General features: G+C 40.2%; 1 protein-coding gene across 1 annotated transcript; it reads left to right on the plus strand.

Annotated features, from left to right (window-relative positions):
* Positions 1-14: 14 nt before the first annotated feature.
* Positions 15-18412, plus strand: LOC129356600 (homeobox protein PKNOX1-like). The gene is given in 13 exon segments (XM_055026174.1): positions 15-475; positions 1752-1853; positions 4564-4691; positions 4923-5094; positions 5728-5928; positions 6076-6193; positions 7279-7376; positions 8541-8568; positions 8571-8668; positions 8750-8821; positions 8824-8828; positions 11220-11386; positions 16838-18412. Coding segments are annotated over 12 exon segments (1320 nt in total). The 5' UTR covers positions 15-475; positions 1752-1802; the 3' UTR covers positions 17020-18412.
* The last annotated feature ends 61 nt before the right edge of the window (positions 18413-18473 follow it).

Here is an 18473-nt window from a genome sequence, read left to right on the forward strand (position 1 = left end):
GCTGAAGAAGCTTCGGTTGAGGCATGTGGTAATTAAAATGTGATTTTTTTTTTCATTTTTTTTTTCAAACTTTTTTGTAGGCTACTTCTAAGCCTTGAGGGGTCGTGAAAATAGAGCAGAATGAGCACATGGTGTATATATTTCTATTGTAATGATTATTGTTTTAAACCAGTTGTCCTGATTAGAAATGAATCATACGAATGTTAGCTCATTTTTATGAGCTAACATACTTATGTTACGTATCTTAACTGAAATGTAAATGTTGAAATCAAAGAAATCCTTATTCAAATGAGCAAAAAATCGAACTAAAAACATCTACCGACGACGCCAAGCGTCAGGACGTCATTTCTCCGCCCGCCTCATACATATACATGAGCATAGCGCAACAACGTGCCCTTGCGTGATGACGCAACACGACAACTGCGGGTCCCGATTGCTGCAACCGCTTGTCAGTGTGACGAAGATTGGCACTCAGGTAAGCTGTCACTCAAAATCCCTCTTTTTCCGTTCCCTATCAATCAAACAATCTGGGCCGCACGCTAAAATGCCCCGGGGCAAAGAGCGTGAACCTGGGCAAAACAGCCGAGACTGTTTTTGAAATGAAGTCGAAGCGATAAAGCTATTGTGATAACTTCTATCTATCTATAGGTCTCTATATTTTTTATATAAATATGTATATAAGGGAGGGGGTCAAGAAAAACCTCTGCGTTTTCGGGGCAGAGGAGAGGAGGATTGTGCTGAAGTAAAGGGCCACAGTTGTAGATTAGGCCCGGCAGTGTTGGCGCAGAGGGGAGGGGAGAAGAGACAAGGAGACGGCAGCTGTCCCTGCATGATTGATTGACTGATGGGAAGGATTTGAGCTCAAAGCAAGCTGCCGTCATGTGCTGCTAACGTTTTCCTTCTTCTAATCTATTTTCAGTAGAGAAAACTAACAAGCACTTATTGTTTTTTCGACCAAAACCAAAATGAAACGTTTCATATCCGTTGGTCTTGCTGCATATCAATCTGCTGCGGTCTTATTTTCCGTAGCCGCTTAGTTACGTTAGTTTTATTTTTGCGATATATTTCTACACTTATTTAATAATTAGATCTTCGTCTTAATGTGATACTGTCGACGATTGTTGGCTATTGCCGTCCAAGACTAGCAACTAGCTCACTATATTTAGCATTAGCTGGATGTTTTGCATCAGACTTGTATCGCAAGCTAACGCTAACGTGGTGCTATCGTTACAGCACAGCTAAGAAAGCGACTTCATTCAAACTTTGCAGCTTATAATTTTAAACATTTGCATCCACGTGTGAAAGTAGTGTGTTAAAATTGTCCCAAATAATGAAATGTATTGTGTACAAAATGTCTGTCGCTAACATCGGGTAAAAGCTAATTCATGGTGGGTGTGTTAACACGGTTGCACGCCAACTCTACATAACTATGTTATTAACTGAATTATTAAAGGTGTACAGAAATAAAGTGATGAATGCTGTACCTAGACCCTGTCTCACTTTCCTTTCTTCTTGTAATGACTCTTCCACGTTCCGTTTTGTTCTTGGAATCAGGAGATTTTATTGAACTTTTAGCTGTCGATATGGTTAATACTGTATCGCAGCAGTGTTAAAGGGGTTTGTATGTGGAAAATATATTTTATTACTAAGTTTTAGTCTTTTTCCAGATATTTATCCAGCCTGTTTGGTTGAATTTCTAGAATTTTGTCTTCATTGTGGCAGTGGTTTAACTGAACTTGTGTATTGTGTAGGTTGGCCATCTGTCCCTGGTTTCTATAATGCCCCAGTGCTGGCAGTGAGTGATGGCAGCCCAGGCGGTTTCTATAGACAAATACCCAAAGGGGGAGCAGCAGGTGGGTGCAAGAGAGACCTGAGTTTGAATACATGTATGTAAAACCTCTGTTAATATTGAACCAATTTGCAATGTTCTAAACTTTAATTTTATAAGGTAGCTCCACACCATTTGGATATGTGTGGACACCAACATAACCAGGAGCAGTTGTGTTGCACAGTTGTGTTGCACAGTTCAAACCAAGCACAGTTTATATTTTTTTCCCTCTTTTGTAAACATTCATGTTGTCAGCTCTTGATGACACAATAAACATTAATTTCATTCAGAAGTGGGACAAAGTGTTTGCCCTCTCAAAAGAACCCCACAACATCATCCAAAACGCTGCAGACTTCATTTGCCTAGGTTAAGGTCAAAGGTCATGCTTCCACCATAAGAAAGAGACTGAGAAAATATGGCCTGTATGGCAGAGTTTCAAGATGAAAACCTTTGCTGAGTAAGAAGAACATTGAGGTTCTTTTCAATTTTTCAAGAACACTTGTTGGGCCGAAGAGCACTATCCTAACCTCAACATGGCTATCCTGTGTTCAAGTTCTGTCCTTGGTTCTTTTGCAGCATGTCTTTTCCCATTCTCTAGGCAGTTTTCCTGTTAGATTACGGTCAAATAAAGACTGCTAGTGGCAAGAAAGAAAAGAAAAATAAAGGAACACATCTGATTCCTAAGCATAGAAAGATGAGTCAAAATGTAACTGTTTGGAATGTCTCCTACCACGACAGCTAGCATAAAAGTAACTCTGCATTTCGGAAAAAAACTTTATGCCAAAAAATGCAGTGGTGGTAGAGTGACGATCTGGGGCTATTTTGCTACTTTAGGACCTGAGAGATTTGCTGTGATAACTGGAACCATGAATTCTGTTGTCTACCTTAAAATCGTGAAGGAGAACATCCAGCCATTGTTTTATGACTTTATAATGAAACAAACTTGGGTTCTGCAGCAGAACAATGATCCAAAAGACACCGGCAAGTCCACCTCTGAATGGCCAAAGAAAAACAAATTGAAGACTTTGCAGAGGCCCAGTCAAAGTCCTGATCTGAATCCTGTGATGCTGTGGCATGAGCTTCGAAAAGACAGTTCTTGTTCGAAAAACCATTCAATGTGGCGGAATTACAGCAATTCCGCAAAGATGAGTGCCTTGGAAAACTATGCAAACTCTTTGCTAGTTTTCTAACAAACTTTAAGATTATTGAGATTGCTGTTAAAATGTGCATAATTGTAGAGGGAAAATGTTACATGCTTTTCAAACTTTTTAACAAACACAAATGTTAACTTGAAAGTGTGCATTTCCTATGAAAATGCAAGAGTGAATGCTGAATGCTTTTGGTAAAAATGGCAATAGGGTTTGAAGCCAACTGCCGAAGACTTGCAGAAATGTAAGAAATAGTCGATGCAGTGTGAAAAACCCAAGTAAAAGACAAAATTAGCACTATTATGCCGGATCACAGGAATATATTCTATGTAATGTAAAAAACAAAAACGTAAACCTAAAATTTGAAAAGGATAGTAATGTTCCCCTATTCCTTTTGATAAAAATGGGGTGTGAATGAAATCCATACCTTTTATGGTTCCTTACCTTTCATTTGTTTGGAGGCATCGTTTAGCACTGTGACTACAAAATGTGCCACATGCAGTATGAAAAAAGCAATGTCAAGAGCTCAAATTATTCCCAGGTGTTAAAAGCTGTTAAACTGCCCAACTTCAAAATGACCACTGCCTTGTGTCCTCCATGACAGCCCTGAAACTGGATGATTGATTGCCATTAATAGGCAGGACCTAAAACATCCACTGTGAAACACAACAGACATTTTATATTGTAATTCTCAATTTTGCCACTGGATGGGGCATTTTTCCCCATGGGGTAAAAAATTAATAAAAATATGAATATTCTAAGAAGTATGAAGGTTATGAATACCAAGAGATATAGCCGGCATTAGGAGATCAAGCTGAATAGTATAAAAGTTGAATGGTGGAAATGGCACAAAGAATGCAGGAGAATAAGTGCAATGAAATTTACAGAGCAACTAGAAAAGTGGAATGCATAGTGCATTCATACTATGAATATATAACAAGAGCAAAGAGCAGTCCACTGACTTTGTACAACCACTCTTTGCTACAGTTACAAGTCTTGACTGATTTTTCAAGTTTTTTAAATTTCATTTGAATTGTTTTTCTAGAAGATGAATAAGATCACCTCAGATTGGATGTAGAGCATCTGTAAACATAATTTTCTTAAGTCTTGTTTAAAAAATTCTGTTTTGGTCTCAACAATTTTAGTGGAAGAGCGGGTTTTGTGTTTGAGGTAGTTGTTCTGCTGAATGGGGAATCTCACATAAAATCCCATTAAGTTCACTGAAGTGAGATTGTCTGGGGAAACGGGTCAAAAGTTTAAAGTGTATGAATACTTTGCACATAACTATCCCAAGAGGTCACATTCCGATTTTCGATTTATTTGACTTAAAACAGGGACAGTGTACCTTAGTGGAGGTGCCCCGTATCAGTTTATGCCCCAAAGTGCAAATGTCTGCCTGTGGTCCCTGGGCCACCGGATACACCGGATACACCGGATACACCGGATACACCGGATAATAGGACCCTGAAGTAGAATCTCAGTATTGTGCTTCATCTCACTTTTGACTTTCACATGATTTCAGTAACCCTAACCTGTCTCATGTTTTCTGTTCATTTCATTTTCTCTCATTTTGCTTAATTATTGCAGATTCAAAGTGTGGTAAAAGTAGACTGTGACTCTGAGTCTAAATTTGAAGGGACACTGGTTGAAGTGTCCAACCCGGTACCCTCTGAACCACAGACACCCATGGATGCTGACAAAGCATCCATATATCGGTAATAAAACCTCATTTTTATGTATTTTGTGAAAATATTGTCTCAGGCATCATCCATCTAATTTATTATGACATGTCCTTGTTATTCTCAGAGTAAATATCACTGCACCATTTATGAAATGTTGTAAGGATTTCTGATATTGTGCTTTGTTTTCATACATGAAACCCAATGACAAGTGCTAAAATAACTAAGTGTAGTTTAGCATTGTAACTGTTGGTCAATATTCCACAGACATCCCCTGTTTCCCTTGTTGGCCCTGCTTTTTGAGAAGTGTGAGCAGTCCACACTGAGCTCTGAATGCATCACATCAGCGAGCTTTGATGTGGACATTGAGAACTTTGTACGCTGTCAGGAAAAAGAGGGGAAGCCCTTCTTCAGTGAAGATCCCGAACTTGATAACTTGGTGAGTTTCAAACTATCAAAAAACTATATTTTTGATAGTTTTGCAAAGAAATGAATGCAGAGCTCTGCAGCCTTTTCATGTTTGTAAAATTTCACAACAGGCTTGTAAACTGAGAAAGAGTTCACAGTAATATAGAACATATTTGTTTATTCCATTTTCATCTGTCTTCTTCATATATATCAATATCTAGATATGTAGATCTATATCTATATTTAGATATATAATATATATATATATATAGAGAGAGAGAGGAAGAGAGAGAGAGATAACGTGTGTATGTGTGAGGTAGCCGTTCCCTGAGTGTTGTTTGAATAAACTCTGAGTCTGTTTTTAATTTTTTGACACAAGGAGGATATGTCACTGGTTTTACTGTAAAGATATCAATAGTTATCTTTGTGACGTTTGCAAATGCGTGACTCTGCTTACTTTCTCTTTAGCAGAGTGGCTTGTGTCTCAGCCTTTTAGGTCTCCCTCCTTTACAACACCTGGCAAGTGTTGTGTATAGTTGTTCTAATTTTCTTTTACGCTGTTATCTTTATTAAAAGTGATTGTATGAACAGTGCCCGATGAATAAAGTCTGGTTGAAGGTTCAATTGATTACCCCATCTTTGTTTCTATATTTTCAATGTTAAGATGGTGAAAGCTATTCAAGTGCTACGGATCCATTTGCTGGAGCTGGAGAAGGTGAGTGACCTGTGTAAAGACTTTTGCAGTCGCTACATCGCCTGCCTCAAGACTAAGATGAATAGTGAGACTCTTCTGAGTGGAGATCCCGGCAGCCCATACTCCCCATTGCAAGGCCAGGCACAGAACTTCTCACCCACCAAGACTCAGGTGTGCAGTGTAGGTGCACAAGCACCAATTTAGGCTTGCTGCCACTACAGCTCCACCACTTTCTTCTGTGACTCTGAGCAAAGCATATGTTTTAAAACCAGCCGTCTGAGTGGAAAACATTTTGTGTGTGAATGCTTTAATTTCCAGACGTCAAGCTCCATCTCAGGCACCCTCAGCCCCCAGGGTCAAATTGTGGTGCCAGCATCAGCCCTGCAACAAGGGAATGTTACTGTTACAGCTGTCAACCCCACCCAAGTAGTTACAGGTAAGATATTTTCTAGCTTAGTAACTAGTTAGTTTGTTCTTTGCTTGTGGAATAAAGCTGTTATTCACAACAGCTCCAGAAGTGAAATGTGCTGGTGAGGCACATTTTACTTTCTCTAAAGCTTCCCAGAAAAGGGTAACTGCAGCCACTACTACCAGCACTAATGTAGCACTGATCTTACTTCAGTGAGCTCTTGCAGCAGTAAACTCCACCCAGAGCCTCGAGGTCAACCGACCAGCCTAAAGCCAGGCGACGACCAGACGGGACAGAACCTTCCCTGGCAAACAGTCAGTCAGTCAGTCAGTCAGTCAGTTAGTTTAAGGTCCAGACTGAAAACACATCTTTTCTCCCTGGCCTTCAACATCAATTAAAAAAAGGGGAGAAAAAAGGAAAAAATGTGGATATCAGTACTTTACTGATTCCATTTTTTAGGGTTATGGGCAGGAATCACTGCAGCTGACATGAAATATGTCTTGGTTTTTATTCATATCATTAATTTTGGGTATTTTCTGCCAATTTTATAATTTAATGGTCCTATTGTTTTTTGCCATCTTAATATTGTTTCCTGTTATATCATATCTACCTGTGATGTCATGATTGAAGCACATTGGTAAGCTGAGATTGTTGCACATGTGCTATATAGATAATTGAAGAGCTGCATTTGGTGCTACCCAACTCTGAAGTCTTACATAATGAAGAATTTTTTTTCAACAAAGTTGTTACCATGGAGGGGAAAACAACTGAGAAAGACAAGAAAAATAAAAGCACAAGTGAAAAGATGACAAATAGGGAAAAAGATTCAAACGAACTGTGATTCATTTCTTCATCTTATGTAAGAATGTGACAAGATTTTCAGGGAATCGCAAAATATTTGTAAATTTCTGTCGGGAACTAGGTCTTAACTTTTATTTAGAATGGTCTTTAAAAGTCTTTAAATTCAGAAGTTGGTGAAACCTGCAGGAACCCTATAAATTCATGAAGGAAACATACCTAACGCTTATTCATTATTACTCAGTGCTGAGTCAATTTGAGCTTTTCAGCAAAACACATGACACTCTGAGTGGATATATGTATGCTTCTTTCAGGAAGTACAGTTTACCAGCCAGTAACAGTGGTCACTCCTCAGGGCCAGGTGGTGACTCAGGCCCTGTCTCCTGGGACAATACGTGTCCAAAACAATCAGGTAGTGCTTCTCTGTTTTATCCCTGTGAACCAGCTCTGTGTTTCTAAGTCACATCTTTTGGGGGGGCTATGCTGTGGTATTGCCTGAAAATTAAAAGAAAAGCTAGTTCTGTATTAATATTCTTTTATGTTCTAATATTAGAAACCTATATGGTTTCTGTAGGAAAGCACATTAAGTTTCCTACAGTCATTCTGAACATTTTCCAATGCTATAAAATGTGGAATAAATATTAAACTTCAACATTTCTCAACGAAAATTTTCGTCTTAGCCTGCAACGCTAGTTTCTTTCAGCTGGGCAGGGTGCGAGGCAGGGGGGTGTTGTAAACAAACTGACAGATAGCAAAAGGAAAAAGAGGAAATCAGATGATTCTACAATTCTTGGACCAAATCATTTGCATTCATTGCCAATGTGGAAGGATCACCTGAATGTTTGCTTGAGAAGTTGTCAAATAACTAAAAGAGTAATGTAGAAAGACATTTCCAGGGAAGGCTTGCTTTAAATATGATTTTCAAACTGAATTTATAAAACTTATGTGATGTGTAGATCATCTGTTCTTTCATGATATGGCAAGATTTATTTGTGGAATAGTAACTTGACAGCTTGTGTTGCCAATTCATCCTTAAAAACTAGTTCTAAAAACTAAAGTTTAAAAAAATCTCATGATGGCATTCATAGTTTATGCTTGGTATTTGTTTTCCTTTTTGTGTTTTCTATGCTCTCATGAATAGATTTTTAAAATCGATGAATTCAAAAATAACAGCAGATTATCAATGTGTGACTGATGAGCTGAAGATCTCATGCAGCAGGGGAAATATTCCAAGCACTAGAGCAAATCTTTCCTGAATGTAAAAATGAATTTATAAAACTTATGTTTTATAAATGTAGGACTTGAATCTGCACATAGACCTTAAGCCAATCTTTTATAAAAACCTATGGAATTCAATTAAAATGTAAATGTATCACATCCTTTGCACACATGTAACAAATTTACTTACAAGAGTATGTCAGATTGCTTTGAACAGTTTTCCCTAATAAATTAAATCATCCCTATAAATTAACACAAAAAACATGAAATTATAAAAAAATTTGTATTGTGTTCTGAAACATTTGTGACAAAAGTTGAACACAGAGGCTGCAGAAAATAACTGACCATGTGTTCTTAGCTTCAGCTACAGTTTCACCAGGACTTGAACTCTTTAATCACGAGGACAACTCAACGAAAAATAAACGGGGCGTTCTACCCAAACATGCCACCAATGTCATGCGCTCTTGGCTCTTCCAGCATATTGGGGTAAGTAGATATTAATGACACCATAGGAATGGACCATACCTTAACCTTTATTTATGAATTTTCTATTCTTCTCTCATATAGCATCCTTATCCAACTGAAGATGAGAAGAAACAGATTGCCGGTCAAACAAATCTGACACTCCTGCAAGTCAATAAAACTGGTTAGTTTTTCTTTGAGTTATTTATTTTCACAAAATAAGTTTTTGTTTTTGTCGAAATATCAATGAGATTAACATTTCTTGCTTATAACAAGACCTATGAAAAAAGTTCCAGAAAATCACATCATGCAACAATGTAGTGTTTTATTTTAAAATTGAAGTACAGTGGGATTTGGAGGAAAGGAAAAAAAAAGATTTTTATTGTGTATGAAATATGACAAGGTTTTAGGATCCTGTAAAATTACTTTGCATTTCGAGAGCATTAAAGCTGCAGTATGTAACTGAAAAAGAAAAGTTTTTTACATATTTGGTAAAACTGTCACCATGTCGAGACAGATAACCTGTGAAAACCTTGAGCTACTGTGCGATCTGCAGAAATGAGAAATGGCCTGTACTTCTGACCACAAGGCAGGTCAAGTGTCTTGTCCAAAGACACAATGACAGAGACAGACAAACCAGGGATTGAACTAGCAGCCCACTGATTGTGTGAGGAACTCCTACCAGTCACCCCAATGCACCACTCCCAATTCAAAAACAACCAATCAGACCAAGAGTGTCTTAGGGCTGTCAATTAAGTTTCTGTACGTGCTGCTAAATGTGATAATGGCAGAGAAACAACTTTGAATCAGAATTCCTTTTAATGTCATTGTGAATGGTTAAAGCACAACAAAAAAAAAATATAGCAAACTCGACGGCAAAAACCAACCGGGATGTTAAGAATAAAAGATAGATAAACAAATGAATTTATGAATTGATTAATCAAGATCAAGTTTTAGATTGATTAGCTGTGTTCAGTGCAACAACTCTCAGAGAAAAAAAACTAGTTTTAGCATTTGTCCTTGTCTTTATTGCCTTGAAGTACCTCCTTATGTCAGAAGTTTGAAGAGACGGTGGCCTCTTCAAACATTCAGTTCCTTTGACCTGAAGTTGTTCAAAAAGCTTTCCAGGGTTCCCTGCCCTCAGGGTTCTCCATACTTCCTATTCAGTGATGGTGGAGGGATGCTGGCTGCAGTAGTGGCTCTGCTGGTGATTCAGCCTCAAAACGGATGAAGAAATAATTGAGCTGCTCTGCCAGTGAAGCATCCCCAGAGATTTTGGTGGTGTAGCTGGATCTGAAATGAGTGAAGTGCTGGACCCCTTCCCTCACCTACTAGCTGTTGTTGCAGCTGAATTCCACCTCAGTACTCTCCTGTAGTTCTCCTTGTAGTTCTCCTTGTAGTTCTCCTTGTAGTTCTCCTTGTAGTTGTCCTTGTAGTTCTCCTTGGCCACAGCTGTACAGGTTCCTGTGTTTGGCTCTGAAAGCTCTATGTCTCCTCAGGAGTTTCTATCCTCTTTCTTCATCGAGTGCTTCTGGTTGGAAACACGCTGATTAACACAGTACTGGATAAGTACTGAAGTGAATACCTCCAGGTCCTGGTGCCAGAAAATGTCCCAGACTGTGGTTGCTGTAGTTGCTGAGTGACACCGTCAGGCCAAGATTTCACAGTCTTTATTTTGAGGGGTGCTGTCTGTTGGTTTGTGTGCCAGAAGAAGAAGCAGTGATATGTGCACAGAGGAGCCCAGATGGGGGAGCCGACTGGTCCTATATCCATGCTTGATGTTAGAGAAGGCTTTGTCCAGCGTCTTAGCTCCTCCAGTGGCACATTTGTTGTGTTGATGGATTTTAGGGAGATCTACTTTCAGATCAGCATGGTCAAAATCACCCACAACCACATGCATTGCCTCTGGGTGGTTGTTGTTGCCAGCCGTGTTGTGGCAGGGAAAGGGGGAGGATGTGACCTGGCACACACAAAAATAATTGACATCACTAAAGTCCTGCTTTTATCTCTGATTGGTTGTTTCTGACTGAACTGTGTATTTCTGTAGTGAGCATTGAGAGAAGGCAGAGGAGCATGACACAAATTATCTGTCTCATACCATCTGTTTTTTTTTAATAAAAGCTACATAATTAAGAACAGTAACAAGAGAGATGAAATATTTCTGCCTGTCTGAGGTTTTGTCCTCTGCTGCCTTGTTGTTGAAGTGTGAGCTTGTCTTGTCAAAGCTTTTCAAAGACATTCAACTGACTGTCTTTGACAGTTGACAGAAATGGTTTTAATGAAGACAAAAAGCAGCCCACCATGACTTTACAGACCAACTGTTTAAACTGAAAAAAGTACTACTTAGTTTGAATGAACTACATCAATTGTTAAAATTCCTACACTGCTCTTTGGCCTTTTGAATTTGGGAAATGTTCTGTTCCAATACAAATCACACCTATTTGGTTGTTAACCCCAATAAATAATCTATGGTACTTTAAGGCAGATAAGTTTTTGCTTCCTATCTACCTAAAATATGTACAAGTTGATACAAAATCCAACTTGAAAAAGACCCCAGAACATCTGGTGTTTCTAGGTTCATCAATGCACGGAGACGGATCTTGCAGCCGATGTTGGACGCTAGCTCTTCTGAGACCACCAAAGCCAAGAAGAAAACTCCACAAAATCGGCCACTGCAGCGTTTCTGGCCTGACTCCATTGCTGCTGGGGGAGGAACTCATCAGCAGGTTACCATGCCTGATGGTAAGTAGCTACTTACCTATTAGGACAAATCAATTATTATATGTGAAGAGTCAGCAACCTTTTACATATGGTATAAATTGCACATTTCAAAGATCAGGAAAAAGGTTACTTTACATTAGCTACAGGTAAAAGACAATATTTTAACTTTAGCATTTTACTTACAAAATACAAATCAGGTGTGGCCATGATGAAGCTAACCCCCAAGTAGCTTCATCTGGGAGGATAACATAGCTATTAGCTGAGCAGATAAGCTCTGAGCCAAGTCACAAGCCTATAGGAATGAATGAAAATAATTTGCCCATACAAATTATTAGTAACAGCAACATTTCAGCCAATAGGATGAAATTTAAGCGTATCATCTATGATACGGCGTATCATCTATGATACGGCGTATCATCTATGATACGGCGTATCATCTATGATAAAGCGTATCATCTATGATAAAGCGTATCATCTATGATACGGCGTATCATCTATGATAAGGCGTATCATCTATGATAAGGCGTATCATCTATGATACGGCGTATCATCGATGATACGGCGTATCATCGATGATACGGCGTATCATCGATGATACGCCGTATCATCTATGATACGGCGTATCATCGATGATACGGCGATCATCTATGATACGGCGTATCATCTATGATAAGGCGTATCATCTATGATAAGGCGTATCATCTATGATACGGCGTATCATCGATGATACGGCGTATCATCGATGATACGCCGTATCATAGATGATACGCCGTCATCGATGATACGGCGTATCATAGATGATACGGCGTATCATCGATGATACGGCGTATCATCTATGATAAAGCGTATCATCTATGATACGGCGTATCATCTATGATACGCCGTATCATCTATGATAAGGCGTATCATCTATGATACGGCGTATCATCTATGATACGCCGTATCATCTATGATACGCCGTATCATCTATGATACGCCGTATCATCTATGATAAGGCGTATCATCTATGATACGGCGTATCATCTATGATACGGCGTATCATCTATGATAAGGCGTATCATCTATGATAAGGCGTATCATCTATGATACGGCGTATCATCTATGATACGGCGTATCATCTATGATAAGGCGTATCATCTATGATAAAGCGTATCATCTATGATACGGCGTATCATCTATGATACGGCGTATCATCTATGATAAGGCGTATCATCTATGATAAGGCGTATCATCTATGATACGGCGTATCATCGATGATACGGCGTATCATCGATGATACGCGTATCATAGATGATACGCCGTATCATCGATGATACGGCGTATCATAGATGATACGGCGTATCATCGATGATACGGCGTATCATCTATGATAAAGCGTATCATCTATGATACGGCGTATCATCTATGATACGCCGTATCATCTATGATAAGGCGTATCATCTATGATACGGCGTATCATCTATGATACGCCGTATCATCTATGATACGCCGTATCATCTATGATACGCCGTATCATCTATGATAAGGCGTATCATCTATGATACGGCGTATCATCTATGATACGGCGTATCATCTATGATACGGCGTATCATCTATGATAAGGCGTATCATCTATGATACGGCGTATCATCTATGATACGGCGTATCATCTATGATAAGGCGTATCATCTATGATAAAGCGTATCATCTATGATACGGCGTATCATCTATGATACGGCGTATCATCTATGATACGGCGTATCATCTATGATACGGCGTATCATCTATGATAAAGCGTATCATCTATGATACAGCGTATCATCTATGATAAAGCGTATCATCTATGATACGGCGTATCATCTATGGAAGGAGAACAAGTTGCTGGTGGCAGTATCTCAACCGATGCCCCAAGGAGTCACGGTTCATATGAAGAGATAGAACTGAAGCAGATCCTAAAGTTAAAACATGAAGGGGGATTCATCTCATGTTATGTCATTCCCTCATCAAAATGATATCCGAGTGTTGTGGGCGATATCAAATGTTTTTGGCCTTTACTTGCTAGCCACGCAGACGATGCATGTGATGGAGCATTGTCATGAATGAAAATTGTTGTTTTTTGAAAGACGCACACTCTTTCCTTCTTCAGCCCTTTTGCACACCTTGATACTGAGAGCTGATACATTTTAAAATCCATTAAGCAGAGGCATCAGTACAGCTTGTAGCAAGAAACGATGCCTGAAAATGACATGCGGTGTACACCTAATGTGTATGTATATGGCAAGACTAACATAAACCAATCAAAGTACAATTTTATCAAAAAAGGAAAGTTTTAAGTGTAATCTTAAAATAGATGGGGTTGTTTGCCTCCACTAAACTCTAGGAGCTTCTAGTAAACCTGCATTCTGACACAAAATGCTCCGTTTCTCAAGCTTTTTTGGGCCAGCGCCCCGGATCCACCGTTCAGGCCCCTTATCGCCCCCATCAAATAAAATGTAGGCTACTTGCACTGAATATTATTTTCTGATAAATATTTATTAATAAATATCTTATTAATAGCTCATATAAGCTCTTGATTTTTCACTGTTCACTGTAAATCAGCAACAGATTCTCTGTTTTCATATCCTTACTCACATCTAGTTTGTTGCTCTTTTCTATTTCCCAGTTTTCCTGTTTCTGAGCTTTTGCAACATGCATGTTTTTTTTGTTAACCCACTGTCCGAGTTGCTGTCGGGGACCGATAGAAAGACTGATGTAAACCTTTTACAACAACAAAAAAAAAATCCGGTAAACTGATAAGTGAGATTTTAAAGTACCATTGCATACAGGTGTTCTGACCGCTTACAGGAGTAAGTATTAAAAGTTGCCTTAAAAATGCTCTCATTATTTGGTAAGGAATGAATTAGTGATCCCAATTTATCTAAAACGGTTTATTCTGATTTCACGGCACCATAGGTGACCCCAAAAACTAATCTGAATGGAAGTAAAGAGGTAAAAAAAGGAAAGATGAAATAATGTTTCAGTCTTCAGGATTTGAAGGAATGGGTCAAGATTACAGCCAAAAAAGCCATGCAACTTGTTTCTCCATATAGTGAAGCTGTCATCAGCAAGAAAGGCTGTTTATGCAACATATTCCATTCATTTCAGTTCAATACCTTTCCTATGTCTCTTCAATGTATTATACATTATTTCATTTCCTATTATTTGATCATTTGCATGAGTGGATTGGATAGATCAACATTTGGTGAGAATTTAGTCAATTGCACCTTCAGAATGAATTGATTAGACAATTTGTGACATGTTCAACACTTCTTTCTTTATGTGATCTAGAAAGAAACGTTGCTCTGAAATAAAAAACAAAACAGATTATTGAGGCCAAGGCTAGTAAAGTTTGATACAATCTAACATTTAATAAATACATTGATCTACTTAAAGGTCTCTCTCAAACATTTTTCATAGCTGTAAAACTGTATTTTAATTTGATATTAAACCTCAACTTTACCAGGGTAAAGTGTTGCTTTGGGTCATTCTTTGCACAAGGATCACATGTCTAGTCAAGCTCTTTATTTATTTCTTTATTTTCCCTAAAGTGAGAATACTAAGTTTTCTGGCACATTGCATATGGCTACATAATTGGAAGCTTCAAGCTTTTATTTGGTTAAACACCAAGTCACAGATATTAGGTGACGTGTATAAATATTTATACCAGCATGAAACATATTAAGTTTGGGAATGATTTGGTTTTGAAGTTTCATTTGCATTGGACTATTCTATCACCTAGAACAGGGCTGTCAAACTCATTTTCATTTTGGGTCAGAACAAAACCATGAACGTCCTCATCAGGGTAGGTCTTTTTTTAAGCTTACAGGCCCTCTAATTTTTTTAACAAATCATAAATGGAGAAATACGGGTTTTTCACTCTTCATATGCTTTGATAATTAATTAAGAATTTATGTCTGTGGCCAACCTGAAATTCGGTCAAAATTATTCACCAAAACATAACCTGCTCTGACGTTTTGGGACATGTCTGCTGCCTCTGCATTAAACTGCAGGCCGGGTGGGCCGGGCGCCGGCCGGGGGGTGGGCGCAGGCAGGCCAGGTGGGCCGGGCGCCGGCCGGGCGGGTGGGCGCAGGCAGGCCAGGTGGGCCGGGCGCCGGCCGGGCGGGTGGGCGCCGGCAGGCCGGGTGGGCCGGGCGGGCGCCGGCAGGCCGGGTGGGCGCCGGCAGGCCGGGTGGGCCGGGCGCCTGCCGGGCGCAGGCAGGCCAGGTGGGCCGGGCGCCGCAGGCCGGGTGGGCCGGGCGGGCGCCGGCAGGCCGGTGGGCGCCGGCAGGCCGGGTGGGCCGGGCGCCGGCGGCGGGTGGGCGCCGGCATGCCAGGTGGGCCGGGCGCCGGCCGGGCGGGTGGGCGCCGGCAGGCCGGGTGGGCCGGGCGGGCGCCGGCAGGCCGGGTGGGCGCCGGCAGGCCGGGTGGGCGCCGGCAGGCCGGGTGGGCCGGGCGCCTGCCGGCGCAGGCAGGCCAGGTGGGCCGGGCGCCGGCAGGCCGGGTGGGCCGGGCGGGGCGCCGGCAGGCCGGGTGGGCGGGCGCCGGCCGGGCGCAGGCAGGCCAGGTGGGCGCCGGCAGGCCGGGTGGGCCGGGCGCCGGCAGGCCGGGTGGGCCGGGCGCTGGCCGGGCGCCGGCAGGCCGGGTGGGCCGGGCGCCGGCAGGCTGGTTGGGCCGGGCGCTGGCCGGGCGCCGGCTGGGCTGCCAGCAGCTGGCTGAGCGCTTCAGGTTTGGTGAACCGGTGAGAACGCCTGATTCTTGACACTGTTTTAAAAACTCCTTCTAGCTTTCCCCAATGAGTGGAAATTAAACACTGATATGATTAAGACATTAAATATCTAGTTGTAAAATGTTTGGTTTACTACATTTTATTGAATATTAATTAAACATAATTAAAATGAAAAATGTCATTTTTAAAATTGTTTGGTAAAAACAGAGGATTTAATTTATTTTTATGAATTTATTTAATTTATTCCTGAGCAAATCAGCTTGATTGACTAAAGTTAAGTTTCAAACATACTAGTTTTATTGAACTGTAATGGTTTATCCGAGTTTTGAATAAATACTCAAAACACAGATGCTTGTGTTTTGAGTATTATATTTGAAATGGAATAATTTGCTTCTATTTATTCCTGGTAGAAATACATGTTTGAACATTTTAGAATCAAACTAACAGATTTCTTTTTACTATAAAAGGTGAAGAATAATCAGGAGTAACACACGACTGACAAATAAACTTCAGCTCCATTGTGGGTTTTTTCTTCGCAGCTCTTTGCTTCATGTTGTCACGGTTTCTAGTTGGTGAAGGCCAGACCTGTCCGAATTCACAGCTTTTGTATTCCGGTCTTAGTTTATTGGAAGGATCCAGATTTTGCAGATTTTGAATTGGGACACAGCTGAAATATTTAGCAGCTTCCTTCAGATGTAGCCATAGAAACAGCAATGCTTCTCTGCAGGTACAATGGTGACGATGAACATGGAGAGTCTGCAGAGCCTCACATCAGATGGAGCCACTCTGGCAGTGCAGCAGGTAATGCTCGCAGGCCACAGTGAAGATGAGTCGGGTGACAGTGGGGAAGATGATGACGACGCAGACATGAGCGTTCTGGGGCTGGACAACAGCGACTCGTTGCAGTAAAAGCTGACACACTGACCTACACATACTCAGAAGGCAAAGGGTTTACACCGAGCACAAAAGCACAGAATGTCCATGGATAGTCCTGTGCTCTTCCAGCTGACCTCAAGTCTGCGCTGCGTGTGTGTGTACTTCAGAAGTTTCACTTCAGAAACAGTTTTTTAACAAGTTTATTCGTGTAGGCGAGTGCACTTTTTTTGTATATTTAAGCTGAAAAGATGAAATCAAGCAGAAAATACGTGTTGAAAACACAAGAAACAAGTTTGTATGCTCTGTTATTAATAGACTTTCTTGGTTTTTTGAATTATTTTGCTTTTTGATCTTTTTTGGATGCCAACACATAAGTTGTATATGTAATGGTTTGTCTTCATTCTTTGCATGCTTGTGTTTTCAGTAGATGTACGCATTCGTCAGACTTGCTCTCCAGTACTCATGTGAGCAGAGTGAGAGGAAAAAAAGTAGATATGCTTATTTTTCTATACAAACATAACATTAGTGTTTTTGTTTTTCATTTTTGTGTTATGTTTTGTAAGGAATGTTTATGTACAGATTCCTAATAGCAGGCCTTTTTCAGGGTTCCTTAAAGTTTTCTAAAAAAATGGAATGGTGATGAACATTGCTATTGAAATTGATTTTTAAACTCAAAAGACCAAGTAACATGGCCTTATTATGTTTTCCTTTCATAGACCTTTTGCCAACAAGCACAAACAATGTTGACCCTTTGGAAAATTAATGAAAAGACACTAAACTGCAGAGCAAAGTTGTAAAAGATAGACTTTGTGTGTTGCAGCCAGATAGATATCTGAAGAAATAATCATGCAAAGTCAATTGGTTGTTGTGCTCATGTTTTCTTTTAATCCAACTCCTGGTTGCCCATATTGTGTATACTATGCATTACGTATTTGAATCATTTCACAGTTGTACCCTTGGCATGACCATGTCAATTGCACAATCAAGAACACTATGCTAACTACACAATCACAGGGTGAGAGACTGAAATCTGTGGAAAAACACACTCCACATCGGATCACACCAACAAGCAGCAGAGGATGTTTTGGATGCATTCAGCTTTTATTTCTTTGTGATGAATCTACTCCATAGATTAAGGAAATTCAGTTGAAGAAGAACTGGAAGGAAAACACCTTCATTTGTCTTCTGTCACTGTTATAGTGAAGTATTCAAAATGTCTTCATTAAGCTGTTACGCCACAAATTGGGGTGGACATTGTTTAAATCATGGTAAGCCTGTGCTGAACAATAGTTAAGCGATCTAGTTTTCATCAGTCTTGTTAGACACTTGGCCCATGACAGCTGTTCTTCATTTGGGTTTGTTCACCACGATCTTGTCTGTTTTTCCTTAGAGGTTTCTATTTTGGAATAAAGAATGCCCAACTCTCTCCTGTTTGTCTTGTTCATATGTTCACCTTATTAAAGTATAGTAGATCATTTTGTCTCACT

This window comes from Poeciliopsis prolifica, unplaced genomic scaffold (genome assembly GCF_027474105.1).
Source record: "Poeciliopsis prolifica strain line A6 unplaced genomic scaffold, Auburn_PproV2 SCAFFOLD180, whole genome shotgun sequence".
Classification (NCBI taxonomy): Eukaryota; Metazoa; Chordata; class Actinopteri; order Cyprinodontiformes; family Poeciliidae; genus Poeciliopsis; species Poeciliopsis prolifica.